The sequence below is a fragment of the Actinia tenebrosa genome, unplaced genomic scaffold (genome assembly GCF_029948245.1).
Source record: "Actinia tenebrosa isolate PJP-AT-01 unplaced genomic scaffold, QUT_ActTen_1.0 PGA_scaffold4__44_contigs__length_22323623, whole genome shotgun sequence".
In the NCBI taxonomy this organism is placed as follows: Eukaryota; Metazoa; Cnidaria; class Anthozoa; order Actiniaria; family Actiniidae; genus Actinia; species Actinia tenebrosa.
In genome coordinates this window covers 8,177,459-8,205,023 of record NW_028292581.1, presented here as the reverse complement: position 1 = coordinate 8,205,023, position 27,565 = coordinate 8,177,459, and the positions used below count along the sequence as shown (strand labels likewise).

At 36.5% G+C, this 27,565-nt stretch overlaps 1 protein-coding gene across 3 annotated transcripts; it reads right to left on the bottom strand.

Annotated features, from left to right (window-relative positions):
- Positions 1 to 820: 820 nt before the first annotated feature.
- Positions 821 to 26,907, bottom strand: LOC116288328 (receptor-type tyrosine-protein phosphatase mu). Of its 3 annotated transcripts, none has more exons than XM_089036204.1 (36): positions 26,665 to 26,907; positions 26,118 to 26,266; positions 25,157 to 25,283; positions 23,605 to 23,951; positions 23,111 to 23,255; positions 21,818 to 22,078; positions 20,725 to 20,795; positions 19,915 to 20,137; positions 19,246 to 19,557; positions 18,715 to 19,058; positions 18,486 to 18,624; positions 17,910 to 18,179; positions 17,224 to 17,294; positions 16,865 to 17,099; positions 16,462 to 16,532; positions 15,876 to 16,095; positions 11,080 to 11,388; positions 9,166 to 9,283; positions 8,797 to 8,924; positions 8,285 to 8,424; positions 8,078 to 8,165; positions 7,516 to 7,592; positions 7,345 to 7,384; positions 6,765 to 6,862; positions 6,523 to 6,639; positions 6,302 to 6,456; positions 5,490 to 5,625; positions 4,446 to 4,595; positions 4,263 to 4,365; positions 3,821 to 3,897; positions 3,683 to 3,730; positions 3,457 to 3,591; positions 2,888 to 3,013; positions 2,560 to 2,705; positions 2,226 to 2,361; positions 821 to 1,980 (listed from the first exon to the last, which is right to left on the bottom strand). In XM_089036204.1, the coding sequence occupies exons 3-36, from the start codon at positions 25,242 to 25,244 to the stop codon at positions 1,900 to 1,902; spliced, it is 5,205 nt and encodes a 1,734-aa protein (XP_088892330.1). In that variant the 5' UTR covers positions 25,245 to 25,283; positions 26,118 to 26,266; positions 26,665 to 26,907; the 3' UTR covers positions 821 to 1,899. The 3 variants fall into 3 exon arrangements, with proteins under 3 accessions (XP_088892330.1, XP_088892331.1, XP_088892332.1); XM_089036205.1 differs by having other exon boundaries at positions 18,721 to 19,058; XM_089036206.1 differs by lacking the exons at positions 26,118 to 26,266; positions 26,665 to 26,907 and having other exon boundaries at positions 23,605 to 23,781; positions 25,157 to 25,275.
- Between the last annotated feature and the right edge of the window lie 658 nt (positions 26,908 to 27,565).

Sequence of the window (27,565 nt, the reverse complement as noted above, 5' to 3'; positions counted from 1 at the left end):
AGATACAATAATAATCAATAATACTATAACTAAACAAACCGATCGTATCACCTCTTGCTGAGTGTTATTTGGCAGCACTTGTGAATAATAATGACATTTTCACCGCAAACACAAAATATCTGACACCTTTTGGCGCATGCTCGTGCATTAGTCAAGTCCATCAATCTCGTACCCAGAGCCGGCGTTTCTTCTGACCTGCGGCGAAGAACGAGGGCTCTGGGATAATCCATATTTTGGCGCATGCGCAATTTTCGAAAAGTGATATATAACCTATCAAAATAATCAAAGTAAATATTAAATCAAAGAAAGAAAACAACAACAAAAAAAAACAACAAAAAACAAAGTAAAAATCAAATTAAAGATCATAGTAAAAATTTGAAATCGGGAAAATATTTTTTAATTTTTGGCAAGTCTTCGCACACATGCGCTGTTATACCGGAAGTCCAAGAAACCCTTGGTTCAAAAAATGGATTATGCCAGAGCCCTCGTTCTTCGCCGCAGGCCAGAAGAAACGCAGGCTCTGGGTACGAGATTGCCAAGTCCATATGATCTGAGTACTGATGTGTGGCTACCAAACCAAAAACGGCTTCAAAAACGATTGCAGATACAATTTTTTTCAAGAGACGTTTTCATCAGTCGAGCGGTATATTGCGTAATCTCATAGTTACGCAGCCGCTTTCAGGAGACTATATATTGCGGGACTTTGCATATCACTGTGACTAATCTGCATAGAGCAAAAACACTTGAACTGTGAAATAGAATCAAACTAGTTACTAACAAATAGTTAGTTTATGACACAACAAGAAATACACAAGAGACCAATACAAAAATGTTTTTATTCAGTTTTATTCTAAGCATTAGTGATATTTCTGTAAGGCAGTCAAGGCATGGAAGCAAAACGCTGAGATGTTCAAGATATACTCGCGTGAAACTGAGGGAGGAAGGACATTTACAGTGACGGCAGTGAGGGAGTGGAACCAACTCCCTATTTCTATTAGATGCAGCAAAAATGTTAAATTATTTAAACAAAATTATGTAAATTCCCTTAAGGAATCTTATGTGGGGCTAGATTGTTTCCCTTTTTCTTAATTTACTCTTAGTTTATAATTTGTTTATATTTGTTCTAAACTGGGGATGGGTGAATGGATAGTTGGGGTGCAGTAGAATAATACAATCATATTTTTTCTTAATTATCCTATGTATGCATGCAAATGTATGTATGTACGTTGTGTGTACTGGTGTGTATAGATATATGCCTAGATATATGTATAGATATATGCCTAGATATGTGTGTGTATATGCCTGTATATTTATATATATATGTGTGCATATGTATATATATTCTTAGAAATTTTTTTAATACTCATATTATTGTTATTCATTATATTTATATATAGCTTGAGGGCCACTAGTTTATCAGTTTATAACTGTAAAGTGTTCTTACCCTCTGTAAATAGAGTTATAAAGTTGGGGAAGACGGCAGTCCCATAAGAGGCTGAATTAATATTCTCGGTATTTCCTGTTCTAATAGTTCCTTGAAACTCTGATTCAATCTTAAACTGCTATCATATTAAAACCACAATGTTGGTGTCATATAACACAGTACTCTCTGATCGATGTTTTATTGGTGAGTTCTTGAGTCCTGTATAAACAACTAACGCATGCATGATGACCATAATTAAGGTACCACCCACCCCACTCAACACCAACACTCTAAACTAGTCACAGGCACCTTAAGAGCATTTTTAACAATTTTGCACAACCACTTTAGACTCGCTTTAAAAGTCATGCGAAAATTCAAGTAAAATCTTGATACAGATTAACAAACTCTAATTTAACTTTGCTACGCATATATAGAATGGCATATGACTTATACTGTTCAGTTTATTATAAGTAAAGTTAAATGTCCCCAAAATTGGCATAATCACGGAACGAATCCAGATATTTTTGGATGATGTTGTAACAGAAGACATACTGAGCCTGTAAATAGATGGAAAGATAACAAAAGGTTATATTAAATATTCAGCAATACTATCTTAATACCAATATGATCGTTTTTGATTCAGTTAGTAAAGCATGCGATCGATTTGCTGGGATGGAATTTTCATTGTGGTACCGCGGTTGTACAACTCTTGTGCTTTCACGTCTTCTTCAGCATATTTTAATAGAAAATAACTTTTTTCTATCTTTTTTTCCCGGAAAGTCAATTTGCTCTTAGTACTTACCAATGTTTCTACAGCTCCTGGTCTGTTGACACGAATACTCTTAATAGTCTGAAAGACGTCCAGTACTTGTTCTTGTTTGACTCGTTCAAGACACGAAGCAATAGCACAGAATGTACCGCTACGACCAACACCGTTGCTAAAATTAGGCAAGGAATATAGTATGATAAGTAGGTCGCTTTGGTCAAGTATTGTGTGGTCTACCCGACTGTCTGTCCGCCTCCTCCTCCTTCCCTAGGAACTCTTCTTTTCGTGTCACTAAACAGCAAGCGGTCCTTGCAACGAATCGTTGCTGAAAAGGCGATCAACGATGGACAAATACGAAAACTTGACATACCTGCACTGAACGACTATTGGTGAATTCCCACTCTTTTGCTGTGACTTTTGTACTTCATGAAGCAGCGTCAATACACTCTGTGGATTTGTTGGAACGCATTCGTTTTCCCAAGTCAAGTGCTGGAAGTGATTTACCGTGAGTTGTTTCTAGAATAAAAAAGTTAAAAGTATATATCATGGAAAAGAGAGAGATTGGGACAATTTCTATTCTCTTCCTTACATCACGGGGACACCAAAAACAAACGAGTTAGCCATAAGATTAGAGTCGCCCTACCACTGTTATTGTTTGATTTACGAGTACAATAAGGTTCATGAGTTTCTTCGCTTACCTTTCGGTTCGAGACTTTAAGAATTCTTAGAATGATGTTGCCAGCAAGATGCTTAGTTTCTACCAAACGAACCTTGATGCTGTCATAGGTTTTAGCTTCATGTAGCGGCCAGTACTGAGGAAACACCTTTATAAAACACGGAAAATATACGATTACTAGTTTAATTTCTAAAATATTCATTAAATACATCGAATACAGTATAATTTAACAAAGAAGAAAAAGCTTTCATAATTAATGCTACCAGCAAGGCCGACTGGTATTTTTTTAATTGTCTTTTGAAACTCAAGTAAGTAACATTAATTGCATAAAAGATGCAAAAAGCTGACAAGTAAATCGTTTTTTCTTTTAACCAGTTTAACGTTGTATGCACAAGTTTGTTGAGAGACAAAGCGTGAAGTAGATTTTGACTTACGCCATCGTGTGCCAATAGTATTCCACGTTCCCACGGGTCGTTGTGAGAACTGGGTATAATAGGCCTAGGGCTCCTTCTGCTTTCAAAACGAACCCTTATCTATGGCATTGATCCATACATATGTCGCTGACGTGCAGTCATTTTAACTCAGTCTTACCTCACGTTCTTCTTCCGAATTGTTCAGCATGACGATGGTTCCGATCTTGTAGTCCATAACCATTCTCCAGAAATCTGCTATCGTGTTTTCCATAGGAGCTTGTGTCATTATAAAAGCATTATGTTCCCTGTAAGTCTTAAAAATAGCGATGTGCACAATTTAAAAATGTTCGTGGAGTTCACGGTAGCTTCTTATTTACATGAAGGTTTGCTTCCTAAACACTTACATCCACAAATGAAGCATTGATGTAGTCCCCCTTGCGTTCCTTGTAAGCCTATGCAGAAATTCAACAAGCGTTTTATTAGCGCAAACATAGCTTTTTTTTCTAGTTTCTCTTCATGACAGAGTTGAAAATTATACTAACCTCGATAACTGAAGAATTGATGTAGTCTCCGATCTCAGTATCGTTCTCTGTACTGAGAATCACCCGATTTCCATTTGCTGTAAATGTTAATGACAAAGAAGAATTTTACTAGACGAAGACATAGATGCTCATAAAGCATGCGATATGAAGTTGGTATTCAGTTCTTTGTCTTCGTTACTGAGTATGACTCTTTCTTTCGACTAACACGAAATTGAAAAAATAGAAAACGCGCGCGCGTGCTGTGTGCAGTTATAAAGCACGCGGGGATTGGCCAATCCCCGCGTGCTTTATAACTGCACATAGCACAGAGGGCAAGTTTTTTATTTCTTTTATAAAATGCAAAGGGCGCTTACGTGCTGTGTGCTCTCATAAAGTACGCGCTCCCAACCAATCCGAATGCGAGATTTATGACAGTTATTTCATAAAATATATTGTAACTTACCAGCAACAATGTTCGGGTATCTGTTTTTCTTGACGTTTTTTCTTGATAGTCCAACATCAAAATTGCCTGATTGTATGTCTTCCGATGTAACATCCTCTAAACGCTAACATTAATTTGTTGTAGCGGTTATTATGAAGAACGAGACATAATTTTCGAGGTCTAATACAGATGGACTTTACTTACCTGAAACTCCAGTGCATAACCAGTAAGCTTGTGACGCCTGTCCACGACGGATAGTTGCTGTATGGCATAAAGCAGATTTTGAACTGGTACTTCTGTGTTTCCACAAGTGAGAGCATCGTAAATAGCCATGTTCACGAATATGTATTGTTCCTGTTAAAGACACATAAAAAGTAAAACATTACAATACTGATCCAATACTGTGCGGATACTCCAACCGGGACCACTATGATAAATTAGTATCATTAACGAAAAGAAAACTATTGCGACATTAAGTTCAATATTTTAACCGGCCAATCAGATAGCGCATCGATATAATAAGAGCATGAAAACGTGATAATATGATTGGCTAACACTGTTATCAGTTCAATTTCTGTCTAGTTTAGCGTTATCTCATTGGTCAGTTTTATTCAAGAGGTCCCGGTTAGTGTGTCCGCACAGTAAAAACATTTTCTATGAAATAAAACTGTCAAAGAAAAGTTTTTCCTGGGTTTTCACGATTTGAAAATATTTCGATGTCGTCGTTGCTTTGCACCAATTTTGCTTCCTCTTTTCTTTCTTTCAAACTTGTTTTCTTTTGTCAGGTCTTGTCTTGTTATGTTTTATTTTGTTTACTTTTTCTACCCTGACTTTTCCTTTCTTTTATTTCTTGAAAGATAAAGTAAATAGCTGCCTTCTTCTAAATATGAGAGTAAAAAAAACAACAGACAAAGAAACCAACAATAACAACAACAAAAGACCAAACAAAACAACAAACAAAATTATAACGGTTAATATTTACTTTGGTTTTCTCGACCCACCCCAAGCAGAGATTTGATGTTGTTGTTAAGTGTATGCTACATCTACCTCCTCCCGTAAATCCTCAGTGACCGTGCGGTTATGAGATCTCGTCTAGCAAACGAGTGCTCAGTGGTTCGAGTCTCGCGAGAACCCAACCGAGGCAGATTTTTTAATCTGCTTATACACTCGATGTAGCATACACTTAACATATAGATCTTTACCGAGTGACAAAAACACATTTCATAGATTTGATGTTGTTTTACTTACAACAGTCTGAACCATATACGGCCTATCATTTCTTATGGTTCTTAGGTAATCGAGAATGTCAACATGTTGTTGCTCTTCCGCTTGACGTAGCATTGCGTCAATCATGATATAGGTACCAGTCCTCCCAACGCCAGCACTGAAAGTGAAGAAACAAAGGAAACATCAATAGGAGTGGATCGACCATTTACTAACTTTGTTACTCTTGCTGCCAAAAAGAATCAAAAAAATATCGGATATTTTTCATGAGCAATGTGATCTTATAGACGAGGAAAGCCTTCTTAACTGACACTATTGCTTATATGTCAGATTAGCATTATTTGAGGTTTTGTGAAAACAAGGTTTCGTGAAAACAGAGCGTGCGTTTTAGTGCAAACCTTCACGCCAAATTTACTGGATCTCATCCTAAGCCATGGAGAGTCGCAAAGGGACATGCAGCAAAATCACTAGGCCTTCGTGCATGTAACCGTGGCCAAGGTAAAAAAAAAGGTGAGTGGTCAGTACCTTGATGGGTGACCTGTAACTTGCTTCCTACTAAAAAATTTATTCCTGTTTTACCAATTTTCTTTTTAATTCGTTTTAAATGTATGTATTTGTTTTGTTTTGTTTTTGTTTTGTTTTGTTGTTGTTTTGTTTTGTTGTTGTTGTTGTTTTGTTTTTGTTTTGTTGTTGTTTTTTTTTATTTTAGCCGATTTCTGTCTACCATTTGTAAATTGTTTCCCAGTTTTCACCAAGGCATATAAGTCCCCAATTTCCCATTCGTTTCTGTAAAGGCAATGGACAATGAATGACATGAAAAACTAGTTGCATCTTACCTGCAATGGACAACTGTTGGTCTGCTGTTGTCGCTTGAAGACAATGCAAGCACCTTTCGTCTAAATGAGAGTACGGCTGTTGCATGGTCAGGAACTCCTTTATCAGGCCAGGCGGTGAAATGAAATTGTCGAACACGTCGATTTTGTGAGCCAGTCTGCAAGAGATTAGAGATTAAAAGAATACACCATTGAACCATGTTCAACGCCATGCCTTCATTTACCTTTGATAGAAAGAAAGTCCGGATGGTGAAGTCTGCAAAAACTTCAGTCTTGTGATTGGTGATTGTGATGTCTGAGTACTGATCATAGTCATCAGGCCAGTACTGATAACACTTTTTCTGTTGAAAAATGGAATTATACTCTATTTTAAATCTGTTTCATTTAATAAAATATTGGAACAATTTCTTCATACGAATCTAGAGCAAAACAAGTGTGTATATATTTCTTTTCGATTTCGACATACCTTTCCTAGCTCCCGAAGATTGGTCAGCATTACGATTGAAGATACGCTTTGCTCCCAAATCATTCGCCAAAAGTCGTTCAAAGTATTATCCAAAGGACCTTTGTAAATTGTGCATTGCAAAGATTAGTATAGGTAATGATATGATTTCGAGTTCAATTTGGGATCAATTCAGTTCCCTCAATTCATGTCATACTTTGTTTTCTTCTCACTATTTCTTCCATATATTCAGCAATAACGATATACTTTTACTTGTGTATTCTTTTTTGAACTGTTTTTTTAGTTCTTTGATAGTAAAATCCGTAAAATCTTTGCTTACTTTCACCTAAGATAAAATGGCTGCCATTTTCCCTCTCGATTTGCTTCAAATTTTCCTCTGAAATTCTCAGTCATAAAAATCTGTAATCTTAGGTACGAGTGATGCTTCGAAAGTTCTTGTAATTGCACGAGCCTTTAGGCAAGTGGAATTTAAGAACTTTCAAAACATTACGAGTACCTATTATTCAAAGCAAGTAGAGAAAAAAAGTAAAGTAATTCGACATCGTATATATGCCTCCTAAAGAGCTTGATTTTAAATCCGTACCTTGAGTTGCAATGTAAACCTCAGGAGTGCCGTCATAACCCTAAACATGGTATTTCATTTGGAGGAAAAAACGGTAGGAAAGAAATTAAACCCTGGTCATATATAAGTGCTCAAGGGCAAGATGGTTCCATTTTCATGAAAGTGCCATATATTGCTGGTCAAAATACTTACATGGATGTAGTTAGCATTTATGTAAAAGGATTCCGAGTCGCCATAAACCCATTCCAAGGTAACAAGCGAATGGTCATCTAAAATTTAAAGAAGTATTCAAACTAACTAATCAAGAGTTAGATAATGAACCCAAGGTGTTAGTTATGAGATGTATTATATATCCCGAGCATTGAATACAAAGGCTGCGAAGCCTGAAGACCAATTCAACGGCAGCAACTTCATTTGTACCATAAACACCAGGATTGCATACGTACAAATGTACGAATAAAAGGCCAAAACACTATAGAGACAGATATTTAGTGTCAGCTTTCCCTGCTAGTACAGACTCCCCGCCCCCCCCCCCCCTTATTGGCAATTATTGGCAGAGAAAATGTTCTCTGGCCAAGAATCACCAACAGCGGAGACCCTACTACCAGGTAAGTGTCAGCTGGACAGACACAACAATTCTACTCTTTATGAGAGGTCTGTGTTACATGTAGGCACATGCATAAGTCTTTGCAGATAGTAACCGCACCTATCGAATCAACGACATATATTAGTTAGTATGAATGGCATTACTTACATGCAATAATGTTCTTGTAGCGGTTTTTGACCTTATTTGCTGATTTGGTTCCTTCTTTGCAGTCAAATCTTGGCTCTACTGGAATACTCTATAACAATACATCATAAAAAACAAGGGTACTGGCTATTAGATGGGTTGTTATCCCCTTGATGAAAAGCGTATATGCAGAAGTGTCGAGCGTCCTTTGCTTCTCGGGAAATGTCTCACCTTGAATTCCTTTTTCAGTTTGTTTATATCTGGGGCGGGAAACTCAATAGGACGTTTAATTGACTTGAAGGACGCTGATCTATAAGAAGGCCTTCTAGATGATCGATGCCTTTCCATTTCTGCACTGAACACTGAAGGAGCTAAAAATAATACAATATATTACGATAAAACACTTACGTCTCAAAACTAATATCATGTAGTTCACTTTCCAGTGGCTTTCTGCATTTTGTCGCATGTGATACACATATCATTCAATGTCATCCTTATGGCTTTCATTATAGGCCAAGCAAGAAACAAAGGTAGTACTCACAAAGGTAGGCACAAGACTAGAAGCCATTAAAGTTCCCTGCTTCTGTTCCGGGCAACACTCTATTTCATGCCGCCTCATATATTAACGCATAAAAAAGGCAATAAAAAGCGTTATGCGATGCACCCTCCAAACTCCTGCGATAGATTACATCCTGCAAAAGTTCATAAATTCTGGATCACTTGATGGCTTTCTATATACCAACCTATTTCTGGGGCTGTTTCCTGTAAGAAATTGGAGTTGCTAGTTGCTGAAGGAGATGTATCATCCACCATTGCCACTTCCAAGGGTAATGGCTCTGCAGCCTCATACTTTCCGTGGTGGGTATGCTTGCTACAATAGGAATGAAATTTAATGTCGCGCTAGCTTCTCAAACATTAAGAAATTTTCCCCCTTACTATGCACACATATCCAGCATTTAAAAGTACTACTGCAAGAATTAACGATCGTTCTTTGTATCCCATGAGAACTCAACTCTCTGAAACTGAAGGCCTTTAATATTTAGACAGTGACGTCGTTCAATTCCAGATTATATTCATGGTATAGTAGAGCAGAATTAGTTATTAGTTATTACCGTTTCCAAATTAAGAATAGGAGGACGAGGAACAAGATTATGAGAATAATTCCTACAACTAGACCTGCTGCCAAGCCACTTGCGGCAGATCCACCTTGGGTATTCTTTTGGGATGTTCCTGAAAGTACATTCAATGAAGTACATTATTGTGCAATCGCTACAATAATTATGTAAAAATGACCTGATTCAAACTACCAATTGAAATGGTTATAACCATTTCACATTCATTTGGTTAAAGCTACCTATTCCTAAATTGGCTAAACATGTAACCATAAGATATGGTAGATGAACAAATCATTATTGCTTTAAATAACCTTTGACGTTGGTTGTATTAAACTACCACAATACATATGTTAAAACTACCAAATATCAGATAAACTACAGCCTGAAAGCCGATAAATGGCTTATTTCACTACACCGGAGAGGTTTTCTGACTACCATAATAATAAAGTCATGCTTGCCACTTTAGTGACACTCTGGTTACAATATTTAAAGAAAGAAAAGAAAGGACAACGCGACGTTCCAAAGAATTTGCATTTTATTAAAATTTCTAGAAAAAGCTGATATCGTTAATCACATACCTTTACGGTATTGTACTGTAACAAAAACCTAGCGTGCGTGGACTTTCTGTGCTTTTACACTCTATTTTGTGTCTTGAGCATGCGTAGTCCTTTGTAATTGAGGCACTCACTTCGCATCAACAAAATACTTCACCTGTTGTTTCGCTGAAATATAATCTGGGCACAGGGTTGATGTGTAAAGTATCAGCCCGTGTTTGTACTTAAGCTGACCCTTTGCCATGCGCAAACCCCTGCTAATTAAATATGTAGGGAAATCTACATTATAGTATATGGAAGAAGAATATGTCATATATTCATATATGTCTTATTCCACTTGCATGTTAATGCATATTCCCTTTCCATATCTAATTGTTTCGTTAGCCCACAAATCTTACCTGGAAGATTTCAAAGCTGCCCCCAGCTTTGCGACACTTGGGAATAGGGCCAGGGGCTATGAGATATATTCAACCGAGAACAACAAAGTAAACCGAGCTGACAAATAAAACTATGAATAGAAATGGTTCTATCAAATTTGGTTATAATGGATGTTTCCACCAAATATTTTTTAACAATTTTATAATTGGTTGAAACAACATTTCTCAACCATTGATAATAGCTGCCTTAGACTTAATCGATTTATAATTAATAATTGGTTATTTTTTGTAACAACCAAATCATGATAGTGATTATTATGACCAGTATAAAAAGTTAAATCAGCCAATTGATTTTTAAACAATTTGGTGTATTCATTAATGGTTGTGAGAAGCAATTGTTTGATGGTCACTTCTACCATAAACAAAAGGTTACCTCAGACTCAATGTTCTACCAATTTTTTGGTAGTTTTAACCAGGTCATTTTAATAGCGTTAAGGAGTCGCTGTAAACAATGTCTTTATAATCTTAAGTTTACTCACAATTTAAATTTCTGATTTTATGATAATGCAAGCAATTTTGTGATTAATGGCCTTGCATTATCAGTTTTAATCAGCATAAATTCCAAGATAATTTAATTTTTGATTTATTTTTTCGTCTTCCCACATTCACATGAAGCTGCAGGGGCGGATCGAGGGAGGGGCAAATGGAGGCTTTAACCCCCTCTCCCTTTTCACAACGTTGGTTAGGTTTCTGGAAGTGGAATAGAAAACATATTTTTTAGCTAAAACATGTTTATTTTTTAATTTTTTAATTTTTTAAAATTTTCCAAGTTCTGTAGTGTCATTTGCATAATTCGGTCAAGATCCCCTTAATATTTCTGGCTGGATCCGCCCCTGCGCTGAGCTTTCCTCAGTTTTTTTTTTCCAGTTTTACTTAGCTATCGACCACTTATTGTTTAGTAATAATTACAAATTAATCACCTTTACGATCGGAAGGTACTTCTATATTGTTTCCCATTTGATAAGGTCCTTCCTTGATTGTAGTTGCTCTGATCTTAAATGATAGCACTCCACTGGTTGTAACATTCATGGTGTATTGAAGATCACTCGTCCCGTTGATTATGACTGTCTTGCTATTGGATGTATCCTTGTTATAGTAGTATACGATGGTGTATTTCCTGATGATGCCATTAGGTTCTCGTGGTCTATCCCACGTGATAACAACTCGTGGTTCAAAGGAACCTTGTGCAGGTATCAAGGTGCCATTGACATTAATTGGAGCAGAGGGGGCTTAAAAGACACAAACGTAATTGATATAATGCCTCATAAAGACCAGAGGGTTGTGGATATGCAGGGATGGCGGAGCACGTTTTAGGAGAGCGGGGTTGGGGAGGGTTTGGGGCAAGGGCTAAGAGGCATTTTTTAAAGTGGGACGAATCTCTCTTTTTCTTTATATTGGAACTAAAACCAAGTAAGGGTTAGAAAATAAATGCAAATGCTTTATTGAATTCAGAGCTCGGCCGAGCATTGATGGAAAATGACTTGCAAGCATCTCTAAATTCCATAACTCACGAGTGTTTAACTATTCTCTAACTGATTTAGAATGAATATGACCATCTTATACTCATTAATTATTCGTTCATGAGCTCATCGACCAACCAGGGTTTCTCTTTTGTACCACATGCAGTAGTTTGAAACCCCCATCAAATACGACCGCACCCATTTCAAAGTTCTAGTATTTTGAAATATTTCAAAGTCCTACTACTCGGACTTTGAAATATTTCAAAGTACTAGAACTTTGAAATAAAAACAAACATAACAAAAAGAGTATAAGATATCGTGTCAAATACTCGGCTACGCCACGGCATTTGAAATTTCTCTCGGATTTTGAAACCCCAATAGAATACAGCAACTCGTATTTAAAACATTACATAATCACGAAACTAATTGTGTATTCATATGCTTGGTACGTTATTTGTTCCTCTCCCAAGAGAAAAGGAATCTCTGAATAGACGTAGTAATTACACGATATATTTTGTAAGCCTTGAAATAACAGAAATGAAATGTTTTGTTTATTAAGAACATTTTATTTTTCGTATTTTAATTTTCAAAAATGTTGAACAGTCTCATGAGACTTGCAATACTAATCGAGAAGTTACATAGTACTACTGAGTCATTTATAACATGGAGAGACACCGAACAGGACTAAGGTTTCTGCCAAGTTTCAGTATTCAAGACAGATTTGTAAGTACATTTATTATACGACTATTACGTAATTTTACCTTATAAGGTCAAGAGAACTCGCAAAATATGGCACCGTATTATGCTAGTCCTGTCCCGGTTTAACCGGTTTAACCGGGACAGGACTAGCATAATACGCTCGTAACTTTTCGCAACTTTTTTCATCATGTTTCGAGGTGAAAGTGACCCAAATTTTGACCTAAATTTTCACTATGACACGAACACTGACCTAGATTTCCTAGAAATCAATTTTGAAATAGATGACAATGTTCTTTTAAAAGTTTTTGAAAACCCGCAGGATACGACAGTCGAAGTACAGAAGGACAACGAGCTCGAGACCACTAATTTCGCCGATGAAGATGAAGTATCAATATTCATAAGAGAAAACAGGAACAAAAACACTGCAAAAAAGACACATAACGATTTACAAGTCTTCTACAGGTGGGCAAAAACGATTAAAGAAACAAGAAAAATTGAAGAGATACCGCCTAATGAGCTGGACAAACTACTAGCCTGTTTTGTGGTGAAAAGTACGCAAGCAAAATGGCGATGAATTTGAACCAGATACTCTTACTTCCTATTTCCGTAGTATCGACCGCTTCCTTAGAGAACAAGGCAAACAATACTCCATTTTGCTGGATAGAGAATTCAACCGTTCTCGGGAAGCCTTGGCTTGCAAAAGAAAGGAGCTCCGTAGGTGTGGGAAAGGCCAGAAGCCAAACAAGGCACAGGGGCTGAGTACAGACCATATTCAGATAATATGGCAAAAACAACAGCTTGGCAACAATTATCCTCAAGTCCTTCTGCGTACAGTTTGGTTTCACAACACTGTTTACTTGGGTTGGAGAGCACAAGATGAGCACCATCGTGTAAGATACGGCGACTTTGAAGTCAAAACAGATGGAGAAAGAGAGTACGTGGAATGGATTAAGGAACGCGGAAGCAAAACTGGAACAGGCGAAAATGAGTTCGTCCCGGATCGTCCGTTCAATCCTAAGATGTTTGCAACTGGTGGACCTCGTTGTCCAGTGAAATTATTCAAGGAGTACATTTCTCATGTACCACCAGAAACGAAAAAATCTGAATCTCCTTTCTACTTGGCAGCCATTCAAAAACCATCATCAGAGATATGGTACAAGAGACAACCACTTGGAAAGCACTCGCTGGCACAGTTCATGAAAGAGATGTGCAAAGCCGCCGGTATTGAAGGCCGTTTTACCAACCACTCGGCACGAAGAACCATGATTTCAACGCTACGAAAAGAAAACGTAGAGCCTCTGAATATAATCGCCCTGGCTGGCCAGAGAAACCTAAAGTCTTTGGATAGTTATTCAGAAGCGTCAACAGAGCAACAGCACGTTATGTCTTCCAAATTAAGTGAGCACATCGAAGGAAGAAAATTAACGAAAGATTCGGCCTTGAGTCCTAAAGTACCGCTTCAACTTTCCAGTACTCTGACATCCAATCCATTAGAGCCTGCAGAACAGCCAGAATCCAATCAAAGCATGTTTTATGGAGCTGTTTTCAATAACTGTTCTATCAACTTTGGTAGAGATCATCATGCTTTGGCGGTTAAACCATCCCCCAGTTTTAAGAAGAAATTCAAGAGAATTGATCCATTAAACAGCGACGATGAGCTATAAGAACTAGTGAACTCACTAAGCTTTTTTTTTTTTTTTTTTTGCTGGAATTCGTCTTCATGATTCTAACTTTTCAAAACTTTTGATTGTTAGTAAACTTATTTTGAATCGATGCAAAGTGTAATTTTACGAAGATCATATCTAGTTTGACGAGTTTCATGTCAGTTGTCATGTAATTTGCCTATTGACCAATAAGATTAATGGGTTTCCTTGTGTTTACGTTTTTTCTGAGATAGCGTGCGGACCTTGAAAACTCAAAAAATACTGATAAACTCGCTCAAAAAGGGACAAATACATATCAATTTTCAATGTCGTATAATAAATAACTTATTTGGGTTTTTTCCCGTAATACGGGCTGATATTTTACTCATTACTCGTATTTTCCCTCGTCCCTACGGGACTCGGAAAAATACATTCGCAACTCGTAAAATATCAGCCCGTATTACGGGAAAAAACCCAAATAAGATATAAATATTTAAACAATATATAAGTCTGATAAATTGTTAATATATTTATTTCGAATTACAGTTCCACTAGATGTAACACAACTAACTAGTTCAAGAATGAAATCAGTTATATCAAGTGAACCGTACTAAGGTCCGTAAGGTCAAAAAAACTTCAATGCCACGTGGAAGCGCCGGTAAGAAACATTGGCTCATCTATAAAGTGTACGCCAAAGAACGCTAATATTTGAAGGACATCGAAGTTGCAGTGTATCCAGTAGAGTAAAATTGTATAACTTTTAAGGTGTCAAGTGAAGGTCTTGAAGCCCAAAGAAAATACGGGATTATGAAAAGTATTTTCTGACTTAGACATTAAAATTATCTATATGCATGGTAGAGAATATTATTAAGACCTTGAAACGAAGTTAAAAGAAAGCAAAAGGCCTTATTTTAGTGATGAAGGCCATTGGTAAATTGTCGAAACAAACGTCTAGTAGTTATCATTAATTAAAACCAGAGCAGAAAACTAAATATTATTGATATGATGTATCCTGATTGCAAATTTTAGATAAAAGACCTCATTATTATTCTCCATATAAAGAATGCAAATCCATGCCAATAACCCCGTTTTCCCCCCTGTGCTTTACACAAGGACTCCACCACTTAGTAACCTTAGTAACTCTATTGATGGGTTGCAAGCATTCCCAAGAGAGTTAAAGTGCTTATAAGCCTTTGCACAATATTTTCAGAATTGATACTTTAAATAGGGAATAGTTGATTGTGAAAATAATTCATCATTTGAATGTCGGGCCTTTGAGATACGAAGGTTTATGTTCCCAATATGTTAATGACTATGACGTAACATAAGGGATCATTTTATATACAACACTGCACTCGTTCTGGAATACAGTATTTTAAAAGCATCACCCTTTTACTCGTGAGTCACGTAAATGTTCTTACAAATTTGTTTTCAAAAAATGTCCAGCGTTCAATATTAAAAGTTGCCACAAAATAACTCAAATCCCTTATGTTACGTCATAGTCATTAACATATTGGAAATATAAACCTTCGTATCTCAAAGGCCCGACATTCACATTCACGAATTATTTTCACAATCAACTATTCACTATTTAAAGGATCAATTCTGAAAATATTGTGTAAAGGCTTATAAGCACTTTAAAAGACAAAAACATGGCGGTCATTGTGGTACCGTTAACATTGGATGCTAATGAGAAATCTTTTGTTAAATGGTACCAACATGGCCGCGATGACGTAACGTGCAAACGAAGAATATGGGATACAAAACAGCAACGAAATGCCGAGTGCTGATTGGTGGAGCGAGTATAACTATATTGTAAGGTTCGATACATTTTACTCTTTTTTAATATTATTCTTATCAGCCGTCTTCCCTCCCTCGCAAGTCTTCCTATCAAATTATTTGCAAAAAACTCACCGTCTTCTAGAGTGCGTGTGCTCAGTTCCGTACTTTGAGGACCAACGAACTTTTCATTCATGACTGCGATAGTGACACTGTAAATGGTGTACTTAAGTAATGACGTCAGGTTAAATGCTGCAGAATCACCCACGTCAATAATATCGGGACTTCTTCCTTGTGGTGTGTAGGATATCCTGTATGCTTTGAACGGTCCATGAATTTCATCACGATCAACTTTCTTTGGTTTTAGTTCCGGGAAGAATGAAAAATAAAAGTTGTAAAATATTTCCATATTTCGAGTTTTGAAGGTTATTTGATGATAGTAAGATCATCAATAATAGTTGCCTGCCAGGCGTCCCCAACAAACTAGGCTAAATTTCTTTTGTGCCTCGTAAGTATTCATATACTTAATTATTTCGCCATATATGGTATAGATGGTAGAGATCATTTGTGTTCCATTGTTGATGACTTTTTTTATTAACTTTTTTAATGAAAGATTCTTAATGGTCCACCGTTAAACATGGCTATATTCATCCATTGGCGCATGGCTGAAGTCTGCAGTTCAAAAATGCACTCACTGCGATAAAACACCCCTTACTATTACCTTCCATTTGATGAGTATGAATTCTGATGATATTGGTTCCATGCTGGTAATAGCGGGAGACTTGTCGGGCTCTTGAAGAATCATAATTAAAAGAAAACATGCAATTAAAAATATTCGTAATGCTCATAAGTAATGATAATGATAATAGTATAATAGAGAATAGTATTTCTGGTGATTATAAATGTATAATCCCACCAAATGCCATTCACGAACACAAGTGTAATATAATAATATATATATTTTTAATATATAAAAAAAAAAGAATTATGAAAAATAATATAATCGTGATCTTTGGCGCTTTCTGTGCATCACGCATTACATTGTGCTTCTATCTAATTTTTGCTCATAAAATTCCTGATCAATTTAAGGGGAAAAAAGAAATTATTTCGATAAGCATTCTTACTATCTTGCATCGTCCGTGTGTGCTGTTCTGTACTAAATGGACCAGTGAGCCTTTCATTCATTACTGCTACTCTGAAACTGTAAGGTGTATACTTGCGTAGTGATGTCAGAGTATGCGTTGTACATTTCTTAACCACCTTACAAACCACCTCTTCCATCTTGGTTTCTCCTCCTTGTGGTTTGTACTTTATCATATATCCCTTGAATGGACCATTGATTAAATCCGTATGTTTTAGCTAAATTGAAATTCATGAAAAAAACGAAAAATAACAATATAATACACTTTTATATAAAAAGCAAGAACGTTTCTACGTTTTCTCTAGCAAATGATGATCTTAATTTTGACAATGGAGTATTTACCTCCCATTCCATGGTCACGGATTGAAAAGTTTTCGTTTCAACCTTTATGATAACTGGAGCTTCCTCGGGTTCTTTGGGGGGGGGGGGGGGGGGGGGAATGCAAGATAAAGCGTTATTAGTACCTTCTTTTACTGTTTAGAGAGTCAAAAAGTGAGAGAATATGTTCGAATTTACAACCGTTTAAAATGTGGGAAAAGAACCAAATGAAGAGAGACAACTTGTTGGTCCTAACTAGAGCCTGTATTCTCCGTCCTTCAAATATCGATCTAAAGCAATAGATGAATGCATTGTTGCAACTTTTACAAATTTTGATATCCATATTATGTTAAATGTTGAGGAATTAGCCAGAATCATTAAGAAGCTAGCAGCTGACTAAGTTATATAGCTGCCGTTACAGACTGCATATGTTTCTCGCTCTGCCAACATAGTTTTAGAAAAATGTTGCATTAGTTTATCATAAGACTGAATACCAGTTTACCGAATGCTGCGCGCAGAGAATTTGTTTCTATTAAAAGACCACCAGCGATTGAAAACTCCTAAAAGCAGGATTTTTCAAAGTAAATGCTTTATGATAAAAGTCCCTGGAATTGCTTTTTTGGAATATTGCACGAATCCTTGAAAGCAAGAGAAAATGAACTAGTTTGTTGAAAGTTAATAACGCAACATCATCATTTTACCAATTATACCTGCAATATCAGTTCTAGTTGTTGTGATGTTGCTCCATACTCCATATCCTACTTGCTTGATGGCCCTTACCGTTACATTGTATTCAGTGTACGGCTTTAAGTTGCCCACAGTACATTCTAATTTTTTAGTGATTCTTTCGTGTGTTCTCATTTTTCCTGTAAGCTTTACTTCATATCCCGTAATAGGGTAGGTTGGACTGCATTGTTTGACAGTCCAGCTCAGCTGTATTGATCTTTTTCCAATGGCGAGCAGCCGAATACGAGGAGCTTCTAAAAAAGAAACAATATATTGATGGCATTTATGAAGTAAAATGGGGTAATGAAGTAAAATGAAGTAAAATTGTCCCTGTCAAACTGCCTTTTCAAGGAAACGGGTCCATGCGCCTGATTCTGGTAAGGTGATATCTTTATATTGAGATAAAATATGGACGGCCATGAGCGGCCAATTAACACTGAAAAATCGTGCGTTGATTGCATAAAATGACTTAGCCGGAAACTGGCTTATTTAACATAAAAATAGTACTTTACCAGCTATATCGAAAAGGGACTCCGGCTCTTTTAAAACTGTAGACTTACCTTGTAACGAGATGTAAACGTTGACACGCATTGTTTTATTTCTGTGATATGCTGTTGGAACGAACCTGATGTACTTCGCAGTTATGGGATTTTCTAGATCATGCCGCACCACACTAGAAGAATCTGCATTACCTTTGAACTGAGAAAAGAGAAAGGATACTACTGAACGAGAAAGAGAGAGAGAGAAAGGTTGTACAATAGTTAAATATTATCATTTTTAGTTATGCACCATCACCTTGTGTGTATCGTCTTCATAGCTGTTCCAATTTGATGCGTTGTTTGAGTATTGTAACTTGTATCCTGTCACCCATTCATTATATGTAATGTGAGGTACCCTGTCTGGATCACCACCATTTCCTTGTGTTGCTACAGCAGTAATAACTAGTGGAGTACCAAGGTCAATCTGTAGGTAATCATCAGGATTATTATTATCTTTTGGTGCCCATCCATATTTGCCATACAGTTTGGAGTTATGAGGTTGATAGCGATGATCAAAATGTGATGAGGCTGTGTAACTGATGTTTGTCGTATTTAAATTTCTTTCCTTTCCAACAAGAGATTGCTCTGGGCATCCTTAAAAGAAGGTAAACACTATACATATCAGAACCTAAGAAGTATATTTATCTAGCAAAATTAGTCTGTATAGCCTTTTCAAGCAAAATTCAATAAGCAATTAGCAGTCATCTGCATTTTTGTTTCATCATTGATGGGTAATACACTGTAAAGCATATTAGATCATGAAAAAATCAAGAATACTCACTGTATTCAGGGATCTTAATGCTTTTCCCAACAGCATAAGGACCTTCCTTTATGGTAGATGCGCTTATATTGTAAGAGAAAGTTCCGCTGGACACCACGGTAATAGTATACGTGAGAGAACTTGTTGCGCCTTCTTTGATAGTAACTATATTCTTGTTGGTTGTATGCATGTTGTTCAAGTAGTATATAATGGTGTAGGTTCTGATGATGCCGTTTGGGATAAATGGTTTCCTCCAAGTGATGACAACACGTGGTCTAACCAAACCACTTGCAGGTTTGAATAAAGAGTTGAGGTTTACAGGAGCAAAAGGAGCTGAAATAATAGTTCAAGGAAAATCCAAAATCAGCCAATCCGTCAATCAAACAATCCACGAATTGCTTACTATCAATCACAATGAGTTTTTGGAGTTTGACTTGGGGGCAAACAAGTGGTTGACTGAGGAGTAACTAGCGGATGTTAAGTCAAAAACATGTCAAAATAAGTCCTCAAACTATTGTATTTGACTATTTTCACGACATCAAACCAGAAAACAAGAGATCAAAACAACCTACAAGATTCTACAAGGCATTAATTAAAAACACAGCTATTACTGGAAGTGACGTCTATTGATAGCAACCTATAGATGGATGCATACCGGAGTCTACTGGTAAAGAAACAAAACAGGCTCACCATCCTCCATCGTTCTCACGCTTCGCTCTATACTTTGTGGACCTATGTACTTTGTGTTTCTGACTGCTATACGGATGCTGTACATTGTATACTTGAGTAATGATGTCAAATTATATTTCGCAAAATCCCCCACAACGTCAATATTCTTAGAAATTCCTCCTTGCGGCTTGTAACTTATCTTGTATCCTTTGAAGGGTCCATTAATTGTATCACGAGCAGGTTTCTGAAATCAAATATATTGCATTTATAACACCAAATAAATAAAAATGTTTTTTAACAAATCACATGCACACCGACTAAAATTATACATACACAGTTCAGGGAAATAGTTTGTTTATGATTAGTTTTATGATTAATGATTTATATAGCACCCTATATGGATATAATCGAAGGCGCTTTATATTGAGTTGTGAATGACAGAATACGTTTTACAACCATGAAAGATAGTTAATATAAAATGTAGGCACTGAGGGTGGTCACTGCCAGGGTTTCTTTACGTCCTCGGTGGTTCTTTTACGTCCCTCCGATGTTGGTTAGTAATGATGAAGTATAGAGTGGTCATCGGCTGAGCCACTTTCTTCTCAGTTATTTTAAGACCCTGAGTGTTGGTCCGGCCGGGACTCGAACCACGACCTCCCCGAAAGTCCGTTACTCAACCAACTGAGCCAACCGATTTGCAGTTTGGAAAAATAAAAAATAAACACAAGGACAACTGAATTAAGGTAGGGATTAGTGAGGGTGTGAAGAACGGAATCAAAGGGACAAAAACAAAACTAAAACAAAGAATAGAGAGTAAGCACTAATGAATACCTTTAAAGCAATGCTTATGCAGTTTGATGATACAGCTTCAATGCTAATGATGACGGGGGCTTCTGTGGGTTCTATGAGCGAATAGAATGTGTGGCAAAATGAGAAAAAAAAAAGACAGTCAATTAAATATTAAATTAATCATATCAACTTTCGTGACAACAAAGTTGTATTAAAATGTCAATAATATTATAAGTCGGTTACCCAGAATGATCAAATGGAAATTAATCGGACTTTATCTATTTTATTTTACTTTTTTTGTATCTTGACACTTTTACGAGAATGTTTCTCAAGACTATGTACAATATCAACTTAGAGAAATGGTCAAACACGAAAGATTATTCGTAAAATAAGATCTCTAAAATTTACTTGCCTATGATGGCAGATAAATTTTATCCTATTATGCTCGATGTTGGTTTGATTTTTTATTCTTTCACTCATTTAATTTTTTGGCAATAAATATATAACTAATTGAAGAACGTTAAGTTGTCGTACAAAATAAAACTCGGGACTTGGTTTTTAAATATTTAGAATTTCTGGATATATTTATGTTCAAGAAAAGGCCTTGTTACTCGGGCTTTCAAAGAAATGCCCGAGGTATAAATTGGGCTTTATTTGCGTTTAATCGCAGTTGCGTTCAAAGCGCATGCGCAAGTTCTATGCGCGTGCGTAGTATGCGCCACGTAAACACATGGTCGAGCAATGGCGGAATTTTTCAAGGTTTCTCACAAGGATGACAGTGTTCACGAAGAATTCTTTCGATTTTCTGCTATGAAGCCCGAGTTCACGCAGATATGCGTCTAGTTTCAGTTTAGCTTGGGAGGCATTCTCGGGGGAGGGTCATGAGATTTTTGGCCAATGGGAGCTAGGGTCAGGAAATTTCATTCCTATTGCTAGAGAGGGTCACATAATCTTCGGAGCTCAATTTCAAATCAAATCTCCGGCCACCCCCACTGCTCCCCTCATCCCACGCTAATTTCTGACAAGTCCCTAACAAAACCACAGTCACATTCCCAGTCAGTGACAACTATATATTTATATATTTTTCATTAGAATAAATGCGGGCGGCTAGGTTTAACACTATACATCAACATACCCTCAATACTTGTCCTGACACTTTTAACGTTACTCCATAGGTCATCTCCTTGTTGTGTTTTTGCTTTTACTGACACATTGTATTCAGTATATGCTTTTAACTTGCTCAACTGATAAACGTTTTTGTTGCTGTTCACAGGGAAATTCTTATTTCCATTTAGTGTTACTGTATATCCCGTTACGTTAAATAGGCTACACGGTATTGTTGCCCATGTCAAGCGAATTGACTTTCGACCAGGAAGCGCTGTGACACGAAACGCTTCTATATAGAAAAACATTACAATATGGGTAATTGATAATATGGCTGCTTAAAAATATTTAACAGCTGATTTACGAATCAGACTTAGCTTTTCTTGACCTCGTATTAAGTTTTGCTTTTGTTTTCGGAGCTAGGCAAGAATAAGCACTTGAAGATTATTTTAGGAGGGTGATAGAAATTTGGTTATTCAAAGAAATATTTAAAAAAAGTATATAGACCAGGGTCGGGTTGTTCAAAGCTGGATTAGCGCTAATCCAGAATTAACTCCATAGGTCTTATTAGAGTTAACCCAGGATTAGCACTAATCGGGCTGTGAACAACTGGGCCCAGGATGTAAAAATCTAAATTTTCAAATGTCTGGTTAGCAAAGACAAAAGTAAAAACATAATCAACATACATATGCCGACTCAGTACAGCTCTTCTCTAGCACGCTTGAGGAAAGATATTGTCCTTAGTAAACTCAACAACGCGCAACTGAATGTCTTGTAATATAATTATATAGCTTCAGTCTCGTTCCCAGAGCCTGCGTTTCCTCTGGCGGCCTTCGGCGAAGAACGAGGGCTTTGGCATAATCAATTTTTTGAGACCACGATTTTTTGGACTTCCGGTAAGAGAGCGCATGCGTTTAAAGACTTGTAAAACAATGTGTTCCCGATTTTTCTAATTTTTATTTGGATTCCAGATTTTCATTGATTATATTTCACTTCCGGAAAATTGCGCACGCGCCAAAAAGTGGATTATGCCAGAGCGCTCGTTCTTTGCCGCAGGCTCTGGGTACGAGATTGCATTTAGTTTGTATTAGATTGGGGCGGACGAGGGAACGCCTGCACGCAGCCACTAAGTATACTGCTTAATTTGTTGTGTTTCATGCGTGAACCAAGCTAAATGGCTTAAGCAAAGAGTAGAGGAGGAATTTGCATTAACCTAGACGATTAAATGATCAACTTCTCAAAGTATGTTATTCCAAAACCCAACACTTTTTCTCTTTAATGCAGATGCTTCTTCAAATCAAAGAAATATTTCCTGCAGGCATACCTTGTATTTTAATGGATACGTAAACATTCACTCGCATTGTCTTAGCAGTTTTATAATCCAGTGGTATAAATCTTATGTACCGGGCCGTGATGGGTGTTTTGAAATCATGTCGTACCACCTTGTCTGTGTCGGTGTTTCCGTCGACCTAAAAAGAGATTAAGATCATCAAACAATCTGTATTATGCTGATGCGGGTTCTTTCTTTCTTTTCTTTTCTTTTCTTTTTCTTTTTTCTTTTTTCTTTTTAGTTAAATGGTACGGAATAACCTGACCACTGTCCTGTGCAGACTCAGCTAAAAGCAGCTTTCAGACTCCTACATCATGTTAACAATGATCATACCTCATCTTCATATCTTATCCAACTTGATTTGTTATTGTAAAATTGAAGTTGTAACTTATTATTATTATCCAGTCATTGCTTAACATTATGACATGTACTTGAATAATAAACAGTATTACTAAAATCAGGGCTCTCTTCTAGTAACTTGTTATTACCTTGTGTGCACCGTTGTCGTCTTCATAACTGATCCAGTTTGACGAGTCATCTGAGTAGTTCATCTTGTAACTTATCACCCACTCATTTTTTACTTCCTTATGGTCTTCGTCATCTTTATCACCACCATTTCCTTGTGTTGCTACGGCAGTAATAACACGTGGAGCACCAAGGTCAATCTGCAGGTAATCATCAGGATTATTATTATCTTTTGGTGACCATCCATATTTACCGTACAGCTTGGCTTTATGAGCTACATAGCGATAATCAAACGATGATGAGGCTGTGTAACTGCTGTCAGGTATATTTAGATTCCTCTCCTTTCCAACAAGTGATTTTCCCAAACACCCTAGTTAAGGCAAAACAACATTATAATATATATATATATATATATATATATATATATATATATGATAATTTTGATACACTTGTTTGTATGTACGAAAGGATCAGAATTTCTGCATATCGCTGTATAAATTATGGCCGCCTCCAATATATATATACAAGTATATCAAAAGCATATCAAAAATTGTGGTACGTGCTCTTTACAACTAGGAACAGAACTGCGAATACAAACAGTTCTGCTCCTAGTATTGTAAATAGCATAGTTTTGTACTGAAGAAGGCCGATTACGCCGAAACGTCTACAAGAATAAAATCCATTTGACCAGCAAGTTGCAGCAAGTAGTTCGTGGATGTCTTTCACTTAATTCTTCTTTATCAAATTTATTGGCATCATCGTTGTGTATCTTTTCCTTATCTTTTCCTACTCGCTAGTGGCTTGGTTGTTGGCAGTACGACTACTTTTTATACAATTTATATGTATATATATAATAATATATATATATAATATGATTTAGAAGTCTTCCAGATCAACTTAAGTTTTATCATCCATGATTAACGAATAAATCTACATTTTGCGATCAAATAGCCGAGTCTAATTAGTATTGTACAAAAAGAAAATGCATCGCGTACACATTGTCCTCCATTTTTGAATGCATTGGATAATCATAACAAAGTATATAGAAATGAGCTATGTAATAAGGGTTTGCATCCCATCACACTTCAGTCAGCAGGGGCGAATATTACTCGATAAGAATAGCTGGAAATGATTCAAAATTCGTGACTACTAGTAGTTGTTTTAGGAGGAATGAATTTTCGAATTTCGAATACCAAACAAAATTAAAAGCGGTTGAATATTAGTGGTTTCGCAGTGGCATTTCTACAGACAAGCCATCAGTCGACTAAAATGTAATCTGGATTTAGAAGCTGATCTTAAATTTGTGGAGGTAGGAAATCTTCGCAGAAACCCAAGGACGAAGAAAACCCTAGAAAGAGAATGCAATTTGACTCCCTTACGACACCGAGTTTTCACTCGAATGTTACACATTCTAATATTGAAGTGGAGAAAAAATGCCAAAATTCAGGGGTGGGTACTGTGCGCGAGTAAAAATTTGGAACCTTATTTTCGGGCACTAAGTGTCCAAAGCATATGTGAACACCTTTTTATTAGTGATAGGCAAACTAATTTTAATAAGTAACACTTCTAATTTACCTGGGTATTTCTCCCATTGCTCCTTAGATACCTTTATGAATATGGCAAAAGAGTATACCATTAACCAGAAAACCATTCGTCCATCCATTTTGAAATCAGAGAGTTACTGCAATGACAGGAGTATTGGCTACGAAGAAAAATCGAAACAGCTCAGTCATGATGAGACAGTTCTAAATTAAATGTGAGGTCAATACGCATGTACGTTACATGCCATTCTCAGCTTAATCAGAACCAGTTATATATTAATTTTACTCCTGAGTACTAGGAAAATGGATTGTGACGTTTTTTTAATGCAATGATGCAGTATTGCATATCAGAATCATAAAAGTTGGTCATTTGCAGACGTGTAACTGAACCTACATGCATTCATTCGGACATTTAGTTTTTTTAAGGACTTGTCAGCTGACCAAATTAAATCATCATACCTTTTCAATTTTCAGCAAAATAATCTAGGGCATATAGTAAAGTAAATAACCAAATGACTTAATCACGGATAAACAACTCGTGTGCAATTTCATATCAAATACTAGGTGTTTTTATTTATATCATAAGTAAGAATATTTTCTAATATTTATTATTAACAAAGAGTCAAATTAACAAAACTGTCACTAGCAAGGTGCTATGTTCAAGCGTCAGCTTGATAGAAAAGAGATTTTAATAAGATGCTCTGAATGTAATTTAAAACATTCATTATAGCATTATACAACTCGTTCAACATTGAACGTGATATTATACCCATAACTAGTTATAATTCAAGTTGTTTGGATTTTAGGCTTCTGTCAATCCGAATTCCAATGCACTGAGTTTTGATTGAGCCTACTATCGAGAGAGCTACTCTCGATCTGGCCGGCTGTATGATATGAAAATAGGTGTAATACATTAATGTCCCCGCTGAATATTAAAATGCATGACACCCAAATTTCTGAAGCTCTTAATTTGAATCCTAGCCTTTAATACATGCCTTAAGGAAGTAATCTCCCGAGCTACTACATCAATAGCTCTAAGCATGCATGTATCTGTCCAGTGTCTTAGCCTTATTGTTAGTACTCTTACTGGAAACAAGTTGATAGAACACAGGTAGACCAAGCTATCGTTTGTAGGTTTGGCTACCTGCAAATTTAAAAAAATCAAAGATTAATGGCCTTTTTATTATAAACATTAATACTAAACAAAAAGCAAAGGGGTCTTAATTAAAGGAAACATTGTATCTGGTCAGGTCTGGCATGAGAATGAGAATGAGAACATAATCAAAATGCATCCCGACTTTCCATTGGACTTTTTTAAAAATCCAATAATTACATACATTAGCTTTAGAGCGGAATGAGTAAAGATAAATCAAAACGTAAAAGACGTACCTAGAACTTTTTTGTAAAATATGTAAACTATAAGAGTGACTGCACATTATCGTGGAATTTGCTTTGTTAGATCAGGTTTGGATGAGCATGTGACCACGAGTAAAAGATCGGTTGATACGACCATACACTTTAGAAAGGCACGTCGACACTTACCTCTATACTGATTACTCTAATGCAAACGACTTTATTATCAGTATATAACGACTTTATCTTCTTTTGCAGTTTTCCCACAAAGCTTTGAGACAAAGTAACAAGCCAAGACCTTCGCTATTTCAAGAAAGGTTTGTGTTGATACATGCCCCGAGGAAGTGATCTGTTGAGCTACTACATCAGTAGCTCAACGCTTGTATCTGTCAAGTGTCTTAGTTGCGTTATTAGTCGGGCTACCTTTGGTAGGCCGACTCTAGGTTTACCTTTTCTATCTTCACGTCGCGAATGTGGCATTAAAACGAAGCAACCACGTGATTAAATGACATCATAAACCTAAGAGACACGCCAAGGGGTTTAGGAAACTATATCATGCTTTCTTCGTTTCAATTTACCTTCCATTAGCGACCACTGGTTTTCTAGAATTTGACACTTATGGCGAGTACCTTTCCTTCTGTGGCGCTCTAAGTACATAAACAGGCACACGCCGTTCGCGGTAAACCCACACTAAAAGTTGTCGAGCGTCAGTTTCGAAACGGGTCGTTCAGCGAACTCAAAAGCAAAACTATGTACTTAAACGAAACTTAAATGAACTCAAATTATGCAAATTCTAATGATTCTATCGTTTAATTAGCACTATTTTGTACTATTTAGTAATAAGTATTTCACGGATTAATTGTTTGCACTCTACTAGCGATAAGTTTGCTATGAATTATTTTGTTTTCGTTTATAATGTTGAATAGTGTGTGGCTTGTTCAAATCAGCATCATAACGAGCGTGTTAATAACTGTTTTGTACGTGGCTTTGTTTGTACACCAGTTCATAATAACAACAAAGACTATGATAGATTCTATAGAAAATGACTGTGATGAATGGTACCTTAGGGGATTTTTTTGTAATTTTATGA

Coding starts and splice junctions, on each gene's coding strand:
- LOC116288328 (XM_089036204.1), bottom strand. CDS start 25,244: ATGGATGGACGAATGGTTTTCTGGTTAATGGTATACTCTTTTGCCATA. Junction 18,625..18,714: donor ACGATACACACAAGGTGATG/GTGCATAACTAA, acceptor CTCTTTTCTCAG/TTCAAAGGTAATGCAGATTC. Junction 7,593..8,077: donor CTACAAGAACATTATTGCAT/GTAAGTAATGCC, acceptor TTTAAATTTTAG/ATGACCATTCGCTTGTTACC.